Source organism: Brachyhypopomus gauderio, chromosome 2 (assembly GCF_052324685.1).
Source record: "Brachyhypopomus gauderio isolate BG-103 chromosome 2, BGAUD_0.2, whole genome shotgun sequence".
Taxonomy (NCBI): domain Eukaryota; kingdom Metazoa; phylum Chordata; class Actinopteri; order Gymnotiformes; family Hypopomidae; genus Brachyhypopomus; species Brachyhypopomus gauderio.
In genome coordinates this window covers 38,931,606-38,951,049 of record NC_135212.1, presented here as the reverse complement: position 1 = coordinate 38,951,049, position 19,444 = coordinate 38,931,606, and the positions used below count along the sequence as shown (strand labels likewise).

The 19,444-nt window shown below is 41.8% G+C and overlaps 1 protein-coding gene across 2 annotated transcripts in view; it reads left to right on the top strand.

The window, feature by feature from the left end:
* LOC143503591 (transmembrane protease serine 9-like) overlaps positions 1-19,444 on the top strand; it is a 118,617-nt gene that overhangs the window by 9,361 nt on the left and 89,812 nt on the right. For both annotated transcript variants that reach the window (XM_076995677.1, XM_076995676.1), the window contains exons 2-6: positions 11,511-11,531; positions 13,188-13,350; positions 13,497-13,741; positions 14,419-14,552; positions 14,666-14,945. In XM_076995677.1, coding sequence (XP_076851792.1) covers positions 11,511-11,531; positions 13,188-13,350; positions 13,497-13,741; positions 14,419-14,552; positions 14,666-14,945 — 843 coding nt within the window. The remainder of the gene's footprint in view (positions 1-11,510; positions 11,532-13,187; positions 13,351-13,496; positions 13,742-14,418; positions 14,553-14,665; positions 14,946-19,444) is intronic.

Genomic DNA, 19,444 nt, shown 5'->3' with positions numbered 1-19,444 from the left:
ATACTTGAAGAAAAAAAAACATGCTCAATAAAATATAGGCTGCTCGTGTTCAACGGTTTATTCAGTTAAACATGAAAATAGTACTGTAAGCCTACATACTTTAAGAGGGCATATTCAGTCAAACCTGAATTTGTAAGCCTACATACTGTACATTAAAAGGGGTTGATAACATGTTTATTCAGCTAAACATGAGATTTGAAATGTAAGCCAACATTTGGTACAAGGACACGATAACCTGTTTTCGGCGGCGGCGACTCTTCCTCTGGGCTGCATCAGTGCTTGAACCAGCATCAGCAGCATTAGCAAACAGGTGCTGTGCGTTTAACCTTATACTGCAGTTTCACACCCAGGGCGGCCATTTTTAAAATTCCTTATATAGTTCACTTTAAAACTAGATAACTCAAGTTGTACATATAGGAAAATTATCATTCATGGCTCAAAGTGAAGTAGACAGTTGGGGGAACATATTGATACACTTCAATATCATATTCACATAATTTGGTTTATTTTAGAGCCTCTATTACAGATGCTAATATGCCAGGAATGTCAAAAATCCTGACTTGAACTTGAACTGGGCGACTGGAATGTATATTCACATAGTTATTCCAATCTTGTATCAGAAATTACAATAAATTTCGCTAGGGTCTTTTCTAACACAGAAAAAATGGAGCAAATCCATGCAAGCATTGAAAAGTTATTCAGCTTTATCCAAGGTATGTCAAGTGCACCACACCCATGTCCAAATATGCCACACCCGGTACACACCCATAGCCAACTATGCTAACATTCTAACAAATTCCATACACGAAACCGAGGAGCTATGACAAACAACAACGTTGCACATATTACAGAAAGACCAGAAAATTCCAACGAAGAAATTTCATGTCAAATTATGAATGGTACGTTATGATATTTATGTCCAATATAGTCCGACAGGCTAAGCTAAGCTTACGACGCCAACTCCGCTAGCATCTGACACGATACAGAGTACTCCAGCACTCAAAAGCTCCAATACTTAGTATTAGATTATATATTTTGTACAAAATCGCTTATGAAAAATTATCCATTTTTACTCACGAGTACGTTGAATCGCGTCGTAGCCGGTGTTCAGTGATTAATGAGGATCATAGCCGTTACATGCACGTGTAGCCTGGCGGCCGTCACTTTGCTCACTCCGTCCGCTACTATTTGGCCGATAGATAACTTTTACTACGCCAACTGGGGCCCGGGCCCCACCCCACCCCCCAGGACTCTAATTTCAGTCTCACTTCCGGGTTGGCGAAAATTCCGAAAATTAATATATCATATATTCCATAAAAAGTTATCATTTTATTTTCTGTGGTGTTCAAAAGTATCCACAATCAGAATAAAAACGAACAAAATAATCCACGGCTGCTTCAGTTTCGCCGAACAGTGTGTTCTGAGGAGCTTAGGTTAGCAAAGGTTAGCTTATGTTGCTATGCTAGCGGACCCAGGTTGGAAATGAACTGGGATTTTGCGAAGCGTTGTTTAAAATAAATCATCCACCAATGGCAAATGAGGGCTGGTTAGCTTCAGAAGGAAGTAAACTATTGGTTAGAACAGCTTCCAATCACTTCTAAGGCACCAGATTGTCTCAGTAGGCTGATTGGTGAGCCGCCACCCCCCCTCGCACCTCGCCGGGGAGAGGTTGTAAAACCTGTCATTCAAAGTCACTACCCCCCCCTTCAGACCAATTAAAACCACTCAAATCAAAGCAAAACCCCTGCAGCTTTGTAATAAGAGGTCAAATCAGCTTTCAAAACGCTTCGGTGACGTTTAGGGGGCAGATTTGTCGGAGCGTCTCATCCAGGAAGTGGATTACGCGAAATTTTGCAGTGAGGTGAGCAAGCTTTTTAACATTAGAAGCGCCAAAGCTCCGGTCATTTGACCGCTGTGACGTCTACTAGAAGCGCCGCCTCTGGTCGACCTAATTATACCTAGAAGCGCCGAGCACCGGTCACTTGACCGCAGCAGCACAAAAAAAAAATTAATATCTTTGCACTGGATCCAATTTCAGAACCCTCCTTTCATGACTTTTCCCAGAATTGTCCTTTTAATAAACTACTATTTTTACATTGTTAAAAGAAACCCTGCACAGGCTAGTTTAAATTGATTTCACTCATATCTCTGTAATATTGTCATCGTCGCCTACACTTCAAGACTGTGATTCTCTTTTCTGCCAGCGGGTGTCGCAAAGATTCGTATGTCATTTAATATTTAGTATAACTAAATAAAGATAAATAGTTTTCAAAACTAAATTATTCACAAAGTTCAAACTGATTATTGTGTAAAGACAAAACGGAATTTGTCCGTTGAACGAAAGTGAAAGTGTTTCACTTTCCAAAGTCTTAAAATATATACTTTATTTATTAATATTATTTAATATATACTATATATAAGTTTACATCAATGGTTTTCAAACCGTGAGAGAGTCTTGCTTTGCCTAATACATGCTTTAGTAGTTTGCAGGAATTCTGCGAATGGTAATTAGCCTACTTATCAATATTTCACGGGTAAAGGAAGAAATGTAATGACTGACAATTTCTTCACTTCATTGGCACTTGCAAACACCCTTTTGGCGAACAAAACCACTATTGTTGGTACGATGAATAAAATCAGACGCGAGATGCCCCCATGTACACAGGCACAGTCTGAAAGATTTTCCACCAAGGTGTTGCGGGCTGGAAAAATAACTAACGATTTACCAGGCAAAACCTAAAAAAATGTATGCATCCTGAGCTCAATGCATCAGACAGTTTCAATTGATAATGGCGCAAAGAAACTGCCTGAAACTGTTTCATATTACAACACGACTAAATGTGGCGTTGATGTTATGGATCAAATGGCACGACTGTATTCGGTGAAGGGAGGCACCCGTCGTTGGCCTGTCGCGGTTTTCTACAACCTCCTAGACCTGGCTGCAATAAATGCACATATATTGTTCAAACAGTGCATGAACGTTAACCTGAGCAGACGAAGGTTTATTCTCGAGTTGGTAAAGGAGCTGTGTGCACAGCAGAAAATGGCGAAAGCGGCTAGGGCAGTGGCACAAAAGCGAATTTTACCTGAAGCTCCTTGCCGGCCCTCAAAAAGAAAACAATGCCAAGTCGGCAGATGTTCAGGGAACAAAACGTATGACATCTGCCAGACATGTAAGCGACTGGTCTGTGGCAAATGTGCAAAGACTGCACCTAAGCTGTGTTTTGAATGTTGAGTTGTGTGAAGCTGACACACAAATCAAAACAAAGGGAACTTAATTTGAGGTGGTGAACGAAACTTATTCAATATACGCTAAAGAGAGACGGTATGCACCCGTTGTTGGCCTGTAGCTGTGTTCTACAACCTCCAAAACCTGGCTGTAATTAATAAATATTGTTCAAACAGTGCATGAACATTAACCACAGCGGTGGAGGTTTATTCTCAAGTTCACAATTCACTACATAAATGGAACTTAATTTGAGGTGGGGAACGAAACTTATGCAATATAAGCTACATGTAAATCACCGAATGGTGATAACGCTCGGTGATAACACAGTCGTTAGGACGTGGGATCACACATCGGCTATTCACCGATCAAACACCTCATTTGAAACGGCAACACAATACGGCGAGATAAAAAAGTGAACATCAGAGAGGAGAGAGGCAACTATATTCGTGAAGCCATCCGTATCATTTTAATAATTTTGCGTTTTGTTACGCAAAGGTACATAGCCTACCTTTTATAATGATATTTTTGTAATTATTTTGCTTATTTATGCTTTTTGTTCTTTGTCTAACACAAAACATTATAGACATTTATTTGTAGATTTGTTATGTTCACCATAGCCTACAATTCACTAACATACACAACTTTTAGACATTAAAACTTGAAATGGCGTAACATTGAGTATACAAACAAACTTGCTTTAGCTCGGTCTACGGGCTTCACTTTGCTACTCTGAGTATCGAACAAGCTTTCTGTGGATGTGGGGGTGGAAGGCTGCAGCGCAGTCTGTTGCATTAGCAAGACAAAAGACTTCACAGTGGGGGTGCGGGCCAGTGGGTTAGTGGTGTGGCGAACAAACATGATAATCTAGTGACATATATGCCAACAGAATAACACACAGACAAATAAGCAAACTATTACACTAACCAAGCAAACTATTACACTAACCAAGAAACAAAACAAACTATATTTTGCATTTACGTTTTCGCACAAACCAGGAAATGCAATATTAAACTAAACAAAACTGGCAATGGGGAAGCTACTGAAGGTCACAAGGCACTGATTCTAAAAGGTTTAGTCACATTAATTTGTAGGGGTGACCTGCAATAGTCGCTGATTCGACTATAGTCGACTATACCCCCTAGTCGACTATGAACGTCATAGTCGAATGTACCATTCGAACTGCGTGGAGGTGCCCAAGGATGCAGCTAAGCATTTGTTGTTACATGAAATGTCTTTGTTTTCGTTATATATAGCCTTTTCTCAAATAAAATCATCCTAATTTCTGTTAATAAATATTTTAAAATGATGTTTGCGCATTAACAATAGGCATCTTCCTTACTACACATTAATAAATCACACCCTGCAGTTGCACAATCCAACCGAGCGGAGCTGAACACGCAGAATACGCAGCATCTACCGAGATTATAATGGCTACTAAAAAACTTCAAAAGTATTTTGAAAAAGATAAAGATGAGTAAAGTGCAAGTTATGTCATCAACGTCTTTCATTTCGCACGACAACAACCAACATGGCATACCATTTAAAACGCGTAAGGCGAAAAAAAAACCAGTTCAGCCGTTTGTCGTTTCGGTCGTGTCATCTCGTCTCGTCGCGGTGCGTCTCGGCAAGTAAGCCTATAAACATTTTTTGTTGTTTGCTTTTAAACCCCATTACTTGAACCTTTCCTTATATTTTTATTCTGTTGTGTGTCAATTTTTTTATATTTTCAGGCAGGCATATTTTATTTAAAATATTTTTGACATTTTGCACAGTGCCTGTGTGACAGTTCGATATGCGCAATGCACACTGACGGTTAATGTTCTCTAACGTTTCATAAAAAATAAGTAAGTAAATAAATAAAAGCTAACCTACCGTATTTATTCATTTATCTGAGTGTTTTAGGTTTTTACTTTGAAGAGGAAAAAAGTCCTGAATGAGAACGGGATCCCATTTAAGATGCTCTAAATAAAAAATAAATAAACCCGATTCGACTATTAGTCGACTAAAGGGAAAAGCTGACGAATCAGATTCGACTATGAAAATCCTTAGTTGAATACAGCCCTATAGGCCCTTTTCACAACAAAGCGGAAATACGTCACCGCCGGGTAAAACAAGTTCCGGTAGAACTTAGTTGCAGAAGATAGTTGTTGTCAATTCACCTCAGCATGGAGCGTGTGTTTACTTCATCCCTGTCGTCGCTGCCGAGACTGAATTTTAAATACGTTTCCAGTATCGTTGGAGAACATTCAACAACGAACGGTTCCAAGTTAAATAGAGGCTACAAATTGTTTGTAGAATAATTTATTCACTTATACCAGGGTAAGCTATCACCAGCTAGCACTAGCTAGTTCCATTAGTCATCCTACGGAGTGGTAAAACAGTCTATATTATTATGATATATATTATAATATTACATATGATACTGACAGCTTTAAGCTGGGCGTACACTGTACGATATTTTAAATCGTGTACTCAGCTCCAGCTCAAACTGTACGACTAAATCGCAGGGTTTAAAAGTTCACAGCTCACGATTCATATACTCACACTATACGACCCGACGCTCTCATGCGATCTCACGAGGAGCGATTTGAATTTCAAACATGTTTGATATTCTTGCGACCCTGCGATTTCTGATCGGGAGTTGGTCGTGAGGTGTGAATCACTCCTCGTTTACCTGTGTAAACTATACGATGCACGACACGCGATTGAGCCGAAACTCGGCCCGATCGAAAAATAGTCGCACGAGTGAAAAATCGGCTGAAAATGGGCCACAAATCGCACAGTGTACGCCCAGCTTTAGTTAACAATATCTAGCTAGGTTAAGCTGGGCGTACACTGCGATTTTTGGCCCATTTTCAGCCGATTTTTCACTCGTGCGACTATTTTTGCGATCGGGCCGAGTTTCGGCTCAATCGCGTGTCGTGCATCGTATAGTTTACACAGGTAACTCACGACCAACTCCCGATCAGAAATCGCAGCGTCGCAAGAATATCAAACATGTTTGAAATTCAAATCGCTCCTCGTGAGAGTATCGCACTGTTGAAGCAGCTCCAAGAGCTCTCCCTGCGATTTAGTCGTACAGTTTGAGCTGGAGCTGAGTACACGATTTAAAATATCGTACAGTGTACGCCCAGCTTTAGCAAGCCAAGGGACGTCAGCTATTGATTGTTTGGTTTACATCAGTATCAATAAAGTTCATGACACACACCAAGTTATTACGTGTTATTGTTTATTCAGTGTCCAATATAGTCGACAGCAAAGTGATGGTCAGAGCTGGATGCTACCGAGCAGAGCTGGATGCTAGCGGATCACAGCTAGTTTCAGAGCCGGTTTCAGTGGAACAGTTGCTGTCCGCATTTGAAAGAGCAAACTCTCGACTAGTAGATGTTCGTGGTGTACTGCCAGCCGAGAGCTTGCTCTTTTCTAGCTAGATGCTAGCGGACCGGGGCTAGAAGCTATCGGCTCGGGGCTAGAAGCAATCGGCTCGGGGCTAGAAGCAATCGGCTCGGGGCTAGAAGCTATCGGCTCGGGGCTAGAAGCTATCGGCTCGGGGCTAGAAGCTATCGGATCACGGCTAGAAGCTAGCGAACCGGGGCTAGAAGCTAGCGAACCGGGGCTAGAAGTTAGCGAACCGGGGCTAGAAGCTATCGGATCACGGCTAGAAGCTAGCGAACTGGGGCTAAAAGCTAGCGAACTGGGGCTAAAAGCTAGCGAACTGGGGCTAAAAGCTAGCGAACCGGGCCTAAAAGCTAACGAACCGGGGCTAGATGCTAGCGGGTCACAGCTAGATGCTAGCGGACGTACGTGTACTCCCAGCCGAGAGCTTGATCTTTCAAACGCGGACAGCAACTGTTCCACTGAAACCGGCTGGGAACAGTAACAGTACCGGGGACAGTAACAGTACTGGGAACAGTAACAGGGAACAGCACCAACTTTTAGCCGCGAGCTTCCTGCTATGTAGTCTGCAGCAGTGAAATGCTGGCTACAAAGATGCTCCGTATCACAAAGTTTTCCCCTTCATCCCCCCTAATTGCACAAACCCATTTTCTTTTCTGCTCGTCGTCAGCCGGAAAACCGTAGAAACTGAGATACGACTGTTTTTGCTTCGAGATCGAGCACCCTGGTGCACTGCAAAAGCTTTTGTTATTGGACTCTGCCATTGTTTAATGTGTAACGGAAGTAACTTTACCCTGCAACGAGAGCTTCCGGAAGAAAAAATGCGGAAGTGTGAAAAGGGCCTATTAATTTGTTAACATATTGACGTTACGTGCAAATGTCACCATTACGAATATTTTGTTTGGGCGGCTCATTCTTCCTTTTGTGCAAAACGCCATCTAGCGTTAATTATGTGTCAGTACCAGCTCCCCTGTGTAAAGACTCAGCGGTCTTTTGACCGCCCAAGGCGCGCTTTAAAAGAAGATGCCGTTTCTCAGCCCAAAATATTCGGCTGGTTACACACGCACTACTGAATGAATGAATGTTCAACTTATATAGCGCCTTTCTATATACCCAAGGACGCTTTACAATTTTAACACGGATACAACTCGTACACAACCAATCACACACCGGCGAGAAGCGGCAGCCAATTGCGCACAGCGTACTCTCAACCGGGATCCACAGCCCCCTGGGGGACTGAATGGGGTGCAGGAAGGGGAGTGAGGACAGAGCACCTAGTGGCAGAGCACCATCCACCACTGGGCACACAAGCACACACACATTCAGACAACTGCTTTTTTATTGAACATGAAGACACACAGACACACTCAGGGAGAATTTGTCAGGGAATCAGGGAGGGCCAATTTACCTAACCTCCATGTCTTTGGACTGTGGGAGGAAACCGGAGATCCCGGAGGAAACCCACGCAGACACGGGGAGAACATGGAAACTCCACTCAGATAGGGATTTGAACCCAAGACCCCAGTGCTGAGAGGCAAACGTGCTAACCACCAAGCCACCGTGTTGCCACTACTGAATAACAATCCCTCTCGAAATGTCCATGCGGTACCGAACAGCACAACAATTACAAATTATAAGTAACTACAGCAAACCCTAATTAATTTAACAGTTTATGTCCAATATGAAGAACACAACATACATAAGTATTTAATACATCTGTATTCTGTTTAGCTAACCACTCGTCTTCTAACATCAGTTTTTACCGTCACTTACTTATACACCTAGATTAGATAAACTTAACAGTGATTGTTCGTGCAAACAGAAACAGTCCGATTTAGTATAATCACCAAAGGAAACTAGTTACTAACATTAGCAAGATGAAAATTGGTTTATTATGAACTTTCACATTCGTGATTGTTCACAAATTTACGGCAAGTGAAGAATAACAATTTAGGACGACAACAGTGTTTTGGACAGGGTACCCGTGGGTCCTTAAAATGTCTTAAATTTAGTTTTACATATTCAAGGTCTAAAAATGTCTTAAAATGTCTGGAATTTTAGGAGGGGAGGCATTAAATAAGTGCGTTGCTCAGTTTTTCTGTTTTATTTTACCGATGTATATCCCACAATAATTATCATTTCCGCAACGGCCGTATACTCCGCCTGGTACATGGCAGTAGTACGCAGAGTTGCCAGGTTCGCGATTTACACGCCAAATTGGGCTTGTTTGAAAATCCTGCAGCAGGTAAAAATTCTGGGGTCGCGGGGTGCGGTTTTTTGGGCTACTTTTGAGTTGGGTTACTGCGGAATATTTTGTAGGACCTGGCAACCCTGGTAGTACGTCACCCAACAGGTGGAAACAGCAGACGATGCTTTAGCTGCCCAGTGTTGCCAACTTAGCGACTTTGTCGCTATATTTAGCAACTTTTCAGACCCTCTAGCGACTTTTTGTAGTAAAAAGCGACTAGCGACAAATCTAGCGACTTTTTGTGGTGTTATTGGAGACTTTTGGCGACTCTGAACAAACACGTTCTTTAGTTGCTGTCCTCTGGGCCGTGAGCCACGGCGGGTGCTGCCGTGAGCCCCACAACACTCAGTGCAGTCTCACACTCAGAGCAGACCCTCACCGCTCCACGTCCACACTGCAAATGAACCGCGCATGCCCAAAGCTGCCGCCGATGGCGGATGTAAATATAAATGCTTTAGTCTTCAGTGAGACCATTGACTGTATATATAATGGACGGTACGTCACCGTTGACTCCCATTGTGAGTTTTTGAAGCCACCAAGATGGCCGCACGGACGCTGCCATCTTGAAAATTGGAGCCAGAGCATGCGCATTAGAACCGGTAGGCAGGACAGTATCTCCGCCAGAGACCGTATCTCCGCCCCGACATTCGTTAGGATACGCCCACCAGTATAGAAACTTTTGACGTTTTACAAAATAAACAAACGTAAAATGTTTTAATACTGCTGTCGAGTTTTGATGTTGAGCGCGTTCACATTTGAGCGTCTGGTATTAGATGTCAACCAACGCAGCTATTAACTGTCAATCACCTTATCGCCACACCCCTTTAAATAACACTTATAAAATCTGTTTATCATAGAGAAAAACACTGGGAGAGATACTAACGCGTTACAAGAACATAACGTAACGTGTTAGAGAATTGACAACATATAATTGCTCAAAAAACTTATTTTACGTGTAATAAAAATTCAGTTTCTCGTCCGGCCCGTTCACTTACATGGGAATGGGCGGGGTTAAAAGTTGTACTGCAGCCAGCCACTAAAGGGTAGCTGACTCACGGAGGCTTCACTTTTCATTCGCGTCGCCCAGTCCACTTATATATACAGTCAATGAGTGAGACACGAAAAGAAATCACTGCATTTAACTCACACAGTCCCAGTCATTCTTCACCCCATTCACCACGTAGCCGGTCACTTGACTTGTCAACAGTATGTGCGTCTCTGTGAAAGCTTAAAATCTAGCTAACTTGCTCATCATGTCTCACTCTAAACTCTATTCTCAAAAATACAGGAAAGAGTGGGAATCAAATCCTGAATTTAAAGGCTGGCTGAAGCCATGTATTGGAGATAATACACGGGCATACTGCCTGTATTGTAAGGTTGATTTCTATGCCAACTCCTGCTAACTGCTACTCATATACTAACATTTAACAACACAGCAAAAAAACTATTTATGTAATTTACGTAAAAATTATTTATACAAAGCATTAAAGTCATGTAGTTCTTTTGAGAAGTGACTGCCTATTTCAAAGGCAACAGATGTTGTTCATTTGTAGTTCTAACATATTTAGAGTGTTTTTTTACTCATTTTCTTCTCTCCCAATGTTATTCCTTTACACACCTTCAAAAACATATATTATGCAAATTAGGTGATGACGTCATCTAGCGACTTCTAGCGACTTTTAGGACAACCAATAGCGACTTTCCTTACTGAGGAGTTGGCAACAGTGTAGCTGCCTAGCAAGCTGCTTTTATTTGAGGGCTGCGGCGGGAACAACAATACAAGGCTCCGACGCAGACATGGGTAAATGTCCATTCAGTGAAGTGGCTGGAGGATGAAAAATATTGTGGCTAGCTGAAACCTTCCAGTGATTCGTATGAGGCGCGATGTGAACTTGCGGAAAAACATTCAAACTTGGTACAATGGGCTGCAAAGTGCTGGATTCTCATATGAAATCTGAAATTCACAAGCGATATGATAGCACTCGTAATAGTGATATGCATATCGAGTCATTCGCAGCTAACTGCAGTTTAACTAAGTGCCAAAAATGATTTGTCTACTGTGTAGTGCGACCAAACGTCCGTATTTGGTTTATACTTGACGCGTCGCGACCGGCGCGAGGTTCCGCGTGCCGACAATGACGTAATCGCGGTGGCTCCGCCCCTGCGCGAGGTCCCCGCGTGCTGTCGCTTCGCGAGGTCGTGCACCCCCCACCCCCGTCAACAACTTACGGTCGCCACCCCCCCCCCTTCCCCCCTTCCCCCCTCAACAATTTACACTCGCCACCCCTGAAATAAACGTACGTCAGTGTTTGCTAGAGTGGACTCCTGCCTCGTCCTTCTCGCCGCACCGCACGTGACAGTATCACATTATCGAACGCCGTTAACGCCAATAATGGCCCACCACTAATTTATACCCTGTGTGGAGTCTTCCTTGTTTGTGGATTTTTGCATGTCGTGACTTTGGTCTTTCGCTGTCTTTATATATTCTTGTGAACCTCTCCTTGTTCCTAGCTCGGTGTTGATTGTAGTTCCTTCTTTAAGTTAGTTATTGTATTTAGCTTTGTTAGTTATAGCTTCTCTCCATGTCTGTATTCCCTGATGTCTCCCTTACATTATTTTGTTTTTGTTCTGTTTCAGAGTGTGACTCACAATTGAGTGGTAAGTCAATTTCTGTTATAATTAAATAATAAATGAATGATAATAATAAATAATAAACTCCATCATACTCTGTACAGGGTTTAGTAAGTTAAGGCTGTAGAGAAAGAGAGTGCCGGATGCAAAGCGGCTCATGCAACCTGTGAGCGTAGGTAAAGCCAGCTGACAGTGTGTGACCGTAAGGGAACAAGATAACAGAGTGTGACTGTAGGGGAACAAGATAGCAGAGTGTGATTGTAGGGAACAAGATAACATAGTGTGGCGTGGTGTGGGAGAAAGAGGCTGCAGACAAGTCCATTCCTATCAAGAACAGAGATTTTATTCTCACCTCGCAAGAAAATTGACACTCACAGGAACAATCAATTCAAACTCGAGGCCTCAAATAGCTTTGCCTTGCACATGAAACACAGGGGGAGGTCATGAAGATGGCAACGTTACACATACATGGAGGGGAACTCGGATAATGCACATGTACATAAAAAAATGGACCGGGGTGACTTAACTAATAACACACAATTAATAATCATTTATAACACTATACAGACATAAACATCATATAATACACATAACAGGGCCGGAGCTGCAAGGGCTCATGGGTAATGACGTCACCCTTTGGTACCTTCAGTTCATTCCTCCGCTGGAATCTTCGGTCATCCTACCGACAACGGCAATTTCTGTTGTGGAATTGATGGCACAGAAGTCGAGGTCTTATAATATATTAAGCAGTATTTATTTGATGGCAAGAGATTTACAAAATATAAAAGTATATGTGAAGCCAGCGCTTCATTTAACTACCTCTTTCAGTCCAGTTTCTTTATAGTCAAAGTGTGTGTGTAGAAAAACTAAGGATGCCTGCGTCCCAGGTGCAGTTATCGGTTTCGCTGGGATTCAACCTTTGTTGCATAGAAACGGATAAGCAATGTTATCTCTAACTCTGCTGCTGCACAGAAAACTTCAGTCTTACAGAACAACATCTTCAATGTGGTCATAGGGATTACTAAGCAGTGCAAGCAGTACTTTTCACACAGACTGCACTATAGTGTCTGCGTGGACATGATTAACATTTACATTTATGGCATTTGGCAGACGCCCTTATCCAGAGCGACTTACATTTTTATCTCATTTTTATACAAGTGAGCAATTGAGGGTTAAGGGCCTTGCTCAGGGGCACCTCAGTCATGGCCTCAGGTCTGGCAATCGAACCCACGGCCCTCTGGTCACAAGACCAGTTCTCTAACCGCCAGGCCATGACATAACATGAATTACTCATATGAATATAATCAATATTTCTTTCCCAGTGGACGTTTGTCAGGGACTGTATACTGTACACAGAGCCGGAGTGGCTAATCGGGAGATTCGGGAGGATTCCCGATGGGCCGGCTCATGTCAATCTCTAGTTTGGGCCGATTGCGAGGGGAAAATAATTTTGGGCCGGATTTGGGCATGAAACTCCCGGGCTGAAAAAGTGTCCCACTCCGGCCCTGACTGTACATATATGGTATACATGTTACTACTGTTTCTCTGTAAATACAAAGTGATTTGGCATGCTAATGCAACTCATTTTTTAAATTACAACTGTGTAAGTAACAAACAGAATAAAAAAAGAATCAAACATCTAGTCAGACAACTTACAGTTTTCCTACCTTTTTTGTGTTTCAGTGTGTGGTGTGGCTAGTTTGAACAACAAGACAGTGGGAGGAGATACTGCAACTGCTGGTTCTTGGCCTTGGGTAGTCAGCCTGCGTGTCGATAATGGCCATTTCTGCAGTGGTTCCCTCATCAACAGTGGCTGGGTTCTCACATTAGCAAAATGTTTTCAAAGGTTCAGAATGCAAGATAAACAAGACAATAAAAAAAACAAAATAAATAAGAAAATAAACAAACATGACAATGAAACATACTCACAAAGCTCTGAATCAGTAAAAAAAACAGGTGACGCTTATAAGAATGTCTCTTTCCTCTTTTCAGTTATGATGCCTCTCGGGTGACTGTGTATCTGGGTACAGAATCTCTGGATGGAAACAACACAAATCAGGTGTCCAGAACCATCATAAGTGTCATAAACAGCACCAACACCATAAACATATGGTCACTGGTCCTGCTTCAGTTGTCATCTGGGGTGACGTTCACCCCCTACATCGCTCCAGTCTGCCTAGCTGCCTCTAATAGCACCTTCCTCAAAGGAACCCTGAGCTGGGCCACTGGCAATGAAGGTAAGAAATGGCAATGAAGGTAAGAAATGGTACAGGGTTTCTGATGAAACTAAGAGCCATGTGTAAACCGACTCATCAAACTGAGCGTACTGATGTGGGACCAAGTAAAGGTTACATCCCTGCCTGAAGGACTGATCCCACGTCTTGCATCCATATACACTGCCTGTCTGTTATGGAAATTCACTAAGAACATTCTTTGCCCATGACAAGCCATCCATATTACAACTCAGACTAAATGTACATTACACTGTCAGCACACACTCTCATCCAGAGTGACATACATGTACTTTATCAGTATGATAGTGAGTGTCATACTGATAGTGACATTATGTCCTTTGTTGCTCTACCAGGAGGTAAATTCAATAATACAAATGTATTCTACAGTTGTGAGTTTTACATTTATAGTTTCCAGTTAGTTCTTTTAGTTAGCTATGATTCACTGGATCAAGTGTGTTAGTATTAATGTTAACTTGGACACGGTCGCTAATCCCTGTGGGAGGCTTCAGGAGTCCCATTGGGACGGACTGCAATAAAACACAGGATAAGACTACTTGAGTAAAACTAGTTTTACTATTCTTGGTAATTCTAGGGTTTCTAGTATTAGTAATTAGAACACATGCAATAGAACACTGCTATCAATATTCATGATGTTTAATGCTGTTTACTGTGTGTTACAGAAACTCCTCTGTCTCCTGGGACCCTACAGGAAGTGCAAGTCCAAATTTCTGATCAGAACCCATGTAATAGCATGTATGGACGTACCATAGAAAACATCATTTGTACAAATTTACTAGAGAGCCAACAGTGTCTGGTAACTTTACCTTATTCTGCTTGCTTTTTTGCCAATTTAACAGTGTGTTCATTTGGTAATATCTCTCTGGCACTACACAGGTTGAACAGTAATATCTCTCTGGCACTACACAGGTCGACAAAGGAGGTCCACTTGTGGTCAAACAGGGCTCTGTTTGGATCCTGGCTGGGATTGTTATATATTTTGTTGGCTGTGTCGATAAGGGCCTTGATGTATACATCAATGTGTCTCCGTATCAGAGCTGGATCAACCAGGTGATCACCAGCAACCAGCCAGGTTTTATCACGTACACGTCTAACTGCACCAGCACAGACCTGAATGTGTCCTGCAGCAACCTGCCTGCTGCCACCACTGTTGTGACTACAATAACGACCACGACCACCAGCCCTCCATGTAAGTATACAGTCGTTGTGTGTATTTATGATACATCATCAGAAACTAAAGTCTCCATCAGCAGCATGGCATGTGTTGCCTGTAGACTGCACAGTGTAGTACATGTGAAATACAGTCTGTGGGTGTCCATCCTGTAACTCTTATCATCACCACTATTGTCACAAAGTTTAGGAAAAAAGAGGGTAAAAGAGGGTGTGGCAAAGACGCATGGGGTATACATGGGTGACATCCATCTGTGTGCAACTTTTGAGGTGACATGGGTGACATCCAACTTATTGTGCAACACAAAGACATCGTAGCAGCGTTGTTCAAAACGTTTCCCGAATCTGTAGTCTGCCCTTTAAATTTTATCCATAGTATGAGTTATGAACCAATGAATGGAGGTTTAAAAACATACCTACATTTGCTTTGTACATTCTTGTGTCAAGATTTACACCTGCCACTCTGTGTGATTGGGAATCATTTATTACATGACCAATACATAATCACAGTGGGGAACCGCCAGGGCCCTCTACGCCCTCTCAGAGGGCCTAAAAATATTCTTAAAACATAAATATATATAATATAATTTATCCAATTTTATTTTATCTACTTACAGTTTGACAATCGACATCTAAACAATTACAAAAATATAAGCAAATAAATTATTCAACTGTGTCTATTCAATCTGTGTTTGAAGGTGAGGGGTTAAGTTAAGTGGAAGCCTGTGAGCCTGTGTCTCCCTCTATCAGGACTGTGATGCCTCCGCAGAATGTTGGTGATTGGTGGGCCCGCTGTTCATTTACAGAGGGCCTGGCAGTTATAATTCAGCGCAATGCCAGTTTCATATGACAGCAAAATTGACCAATCATATCTTCCCTCTTAGTGGGCGGACTTAACTGTATGATAATTTCCGGCCGCTGTGGCGACGCTAGCTGTCGTTAGCGTACCACCGCTAGCTAGTTTCGAATTATTCATTTGATGCCCTTGTGCGCGTTGTTTACATATTCCGCTTCTGAGGACAGGGTGTCCGCGGGGTTGTAAAAAGTATTAAAAGGAAGTAAATTCAGTTGGCCAAAATTAAGGCCATTAAAAAGTATTAAGCTTCATCTGACAAGGTATTACATTTTCGGACGCTCATCCAACTGCCTAGACGTTTTTGAATTTGTGTTAAATGCAGGCCTTTCTCCTAAAATTAATTAAATTAGATTTATTCACACGTCGCTAGCAGTGATATCACGTGACGTGACCTGATGTTTGTCCGCGCACGCACCAGTCACCTAAATACCGGCTGGTTTGCCGCCAAATCTGTTTGCAAAACTATGGGATTTAAACAAGCATGAAAATCTGTCACCTTTCGGCGAAATTCGCTGTTTTGTAGTTGAAAAGGGTGACCTACGCGAATTGTTTAGATCCGAGGAGTTTTTTTTGTGGCGCGGGGGTTCGGGACATTTACATCCATATATATATATATTTTAATTATCATATTGACTTAATAAGCAAACAGAGCACTTCAGAAATCGGCTATTTCAATGGCACAGTTGGCCACCCAATATCAGAAACAGGTAGATTTGTCCCATCCAAAAATTAAACCACAGAAAAAGCGGAAACTGTTTAAAAACTTTTTTTTCTAAAAGCGTGTTTTGGCAGCGCTGTGTTTGTTGGTAGCAACTTGTCAGGCGCTCTCTGGGTCTTTCGCTTTCTTAAGGCTTGTGTTGAGATGCCTGTTCAGAAATATCCCGCACTCATAGCTTCACTTACCCGAGCTCTCGCCTCACTGGAGCGTCGTGTAGTTTGCACCAGCGTTAAACGCGAGGTCAGTGATAAGAGCAATGAATTTCTAACCATACAGCGGGTAAAATAAGTATTGAACACGTCACCATTTTTCTCAGTAAATATATTACTAGAGGTGCTAATGAAATGAAATTTTCACCAGATGTCGGTAACAACCCAAGTGATCCATACATACAAAGAAATCAAACCATAAATGTCCAGAAATGACGTTATTTGTAATAATGTGAAATGACACAGGGAAAAAGTATTGAACACATGAAGAAAGGGAGGTGTAAAGAGGCATGGAAAGCCAAGACACCAGCTGAACTCTCTCAGTAATTAGAAAGCAAGCCTGCCCCTTGTCAGTGCAAATTAATATCAGCTGGTTCAGTCCCAAATGATGGCCAGCTATCACACAAGAAACATCTGATGATGGGTAAAAGTAAAGAGCTCTCTCAAGACCTTTGCAACCTTATTGTTGCAAAGCATAATGATGGCATCGGTTACAGAAGAATTTCTAAACTTCTGAATGTTCCAGTGAGCACTGTTGGGGCCATAATTCGGAAGTGGAAAGAACATCATTTCACCATAAACCGACCACGACCAGGTGCTCCTCGCAAGATTTCTGACAGAGGAGTGAAAAGAATTATCAGAAGAGTTGTTCAAGAGCCAAGGACCACTTGTGGAGAGCTTCAGAAAGACCTGGAATTAGCAGGTACGAGTGTTTCAAAGAAAACAATAAGTAATGCACTCAACCGCCATGGCCTATATGCACGCTCACCACGCAAGACTCCACTGCTGAAGAAAAGGCATGTTGAAGCTCGTTTAAAGTTTGCTGCACAACATTTAGACAAGCCTGTGAAGTACTGGGAGAATATAGTCTGGTCAGATGAAACCAAAATAGAACTGTTTGGATGCCATAATACACATCATGTTTGGAGGTTAAATGGCACTGCACATCACCCCAAGAACACCATACCAACAGTGAAGTTTGGAGGTGGGAACATCATGGCATGGGGCTGTTTTTCAGCATATGGTACTGGCAAACTTCAAATAATTGAAGGAAGGATGATTGGAAAAATGTACAGAGACATTCTTGAGAAAAATCTGCTTCCGTCTACCAGGATGATGAAGATGAAACGTGGCTGGACATTTCAGCAAGACAATGACCCCAAACACACAGCCAAGGAAACTCTCAATTGGTTTCAGAGAAAGAAAATAAAGCTGCTGGAATGGCCCAGCCAATCGCCTGACTTGAACCCAATAGAAAATCTATGGAAAGAACTAAAGATCAGAGTTCATAGAAGAGGCCCACGAAACCTTCAAGATTTGAAGACTGTTTGTGTGGAAGAATGGGCCAAAATCACACCTGAGCAATGCATGCGACTAGTTTCTCCATACAGGAGGCGTCTTGAAGCTGTCATTGCCAACAAAGGCTTTTGTACAAAGTATTAGATACATTTCAGTAAGCGTGTTCAATACTTTTTCCCTGTGTCATTTCACATGATTACAAATAACGTCATTTCTGGACATTTATCGTTTGATTTCTTTGTATGTATGGATCACTTGGGTTGTTACCGACATCTGGTGAAAATTTCATTTCATTAGCACCTCTAGTAATATATTTACTGAGAAAAATGGTGACGTGTTCAATACTTATTTTACCCGCTGTATATATGACAATAAAACAGCTTTTTGTAATGTGCTATTAACAGACTAGGAGGGTTTGGGTTAGCTAACGTTTATAATAACGCTTGTCAGAAAGCTCTCTGAAACGTAAAGTTACATTACTCTCTGGCCACGTCCCAAACTGCAGACTGCTACTACACTTAATGTGTAAAAAATAAAATATAATAAATAAAACAAATAAACAAACGAATAAATAAAAGGACACCATGGTTTGAATTGTTTTCAGTAGTGCAGTATGTATTGTTCCAGAGTGTGCTGTTTGGGACACAGCCTTACTGTCCAACATTAATATTAGTCTTGTCTAGTCAGGAAACCTTAACATACATTTTTTGTCATTTCATTTCAGCATGCCACCAAAGAAAAAAATAAAACCACAGGACACAACACTCCTGAGTTTTTTTTTTTTTAAGAGTGGAAATAGTTTAAGTATACGACAGAGTTTAGAAATAATAATAATAATCATCAAACCTGTTGTTATATTATTTTAAATATTATGTATCACCTTATTAGGAGAGTACTGGTACAAAGATACAGTAACAGTGCAGAAGCTGCAGAGATCATTCGTGCTTTGCCTTCAGAGGTACATGGATTATTTGGGCAAGTGGAAGCTCTGGTCAGGTTGCTTTTAATAGTCCATGTTTCATCCTCAGAGGCAGAGAGAAGTTTTTTGGTTATATCTGAATATAATCCATACATTGCATGCATAATTTATTTAAAGTTTGTGGACAACAGTATCATGTTGTATTTTGTTTATTATTTGCAATTTACCGTAATTCCACAAATGTTCTATGTCACTATACATACAGTGATTAACTACCTTACCTACAGTGGAATCAGTTTATATAAATATTTTAGAGGATAGGGTGGGCTTTGATTTGATAGCAAATGTGTCGTCGTCCCCATGTCAAACCCGCTCCTAACGCCCTCGCGTAATGGTAATCGCCGTATCCCCATGCCATCACCTGTCTTCTCACTTTTTTAACCCCTGACCCATTTTCATGCCTGTTTAAAGACTGGTTTAGGCCAGTGGTTAGCAACAACCGAGAGGCCACTTCAGT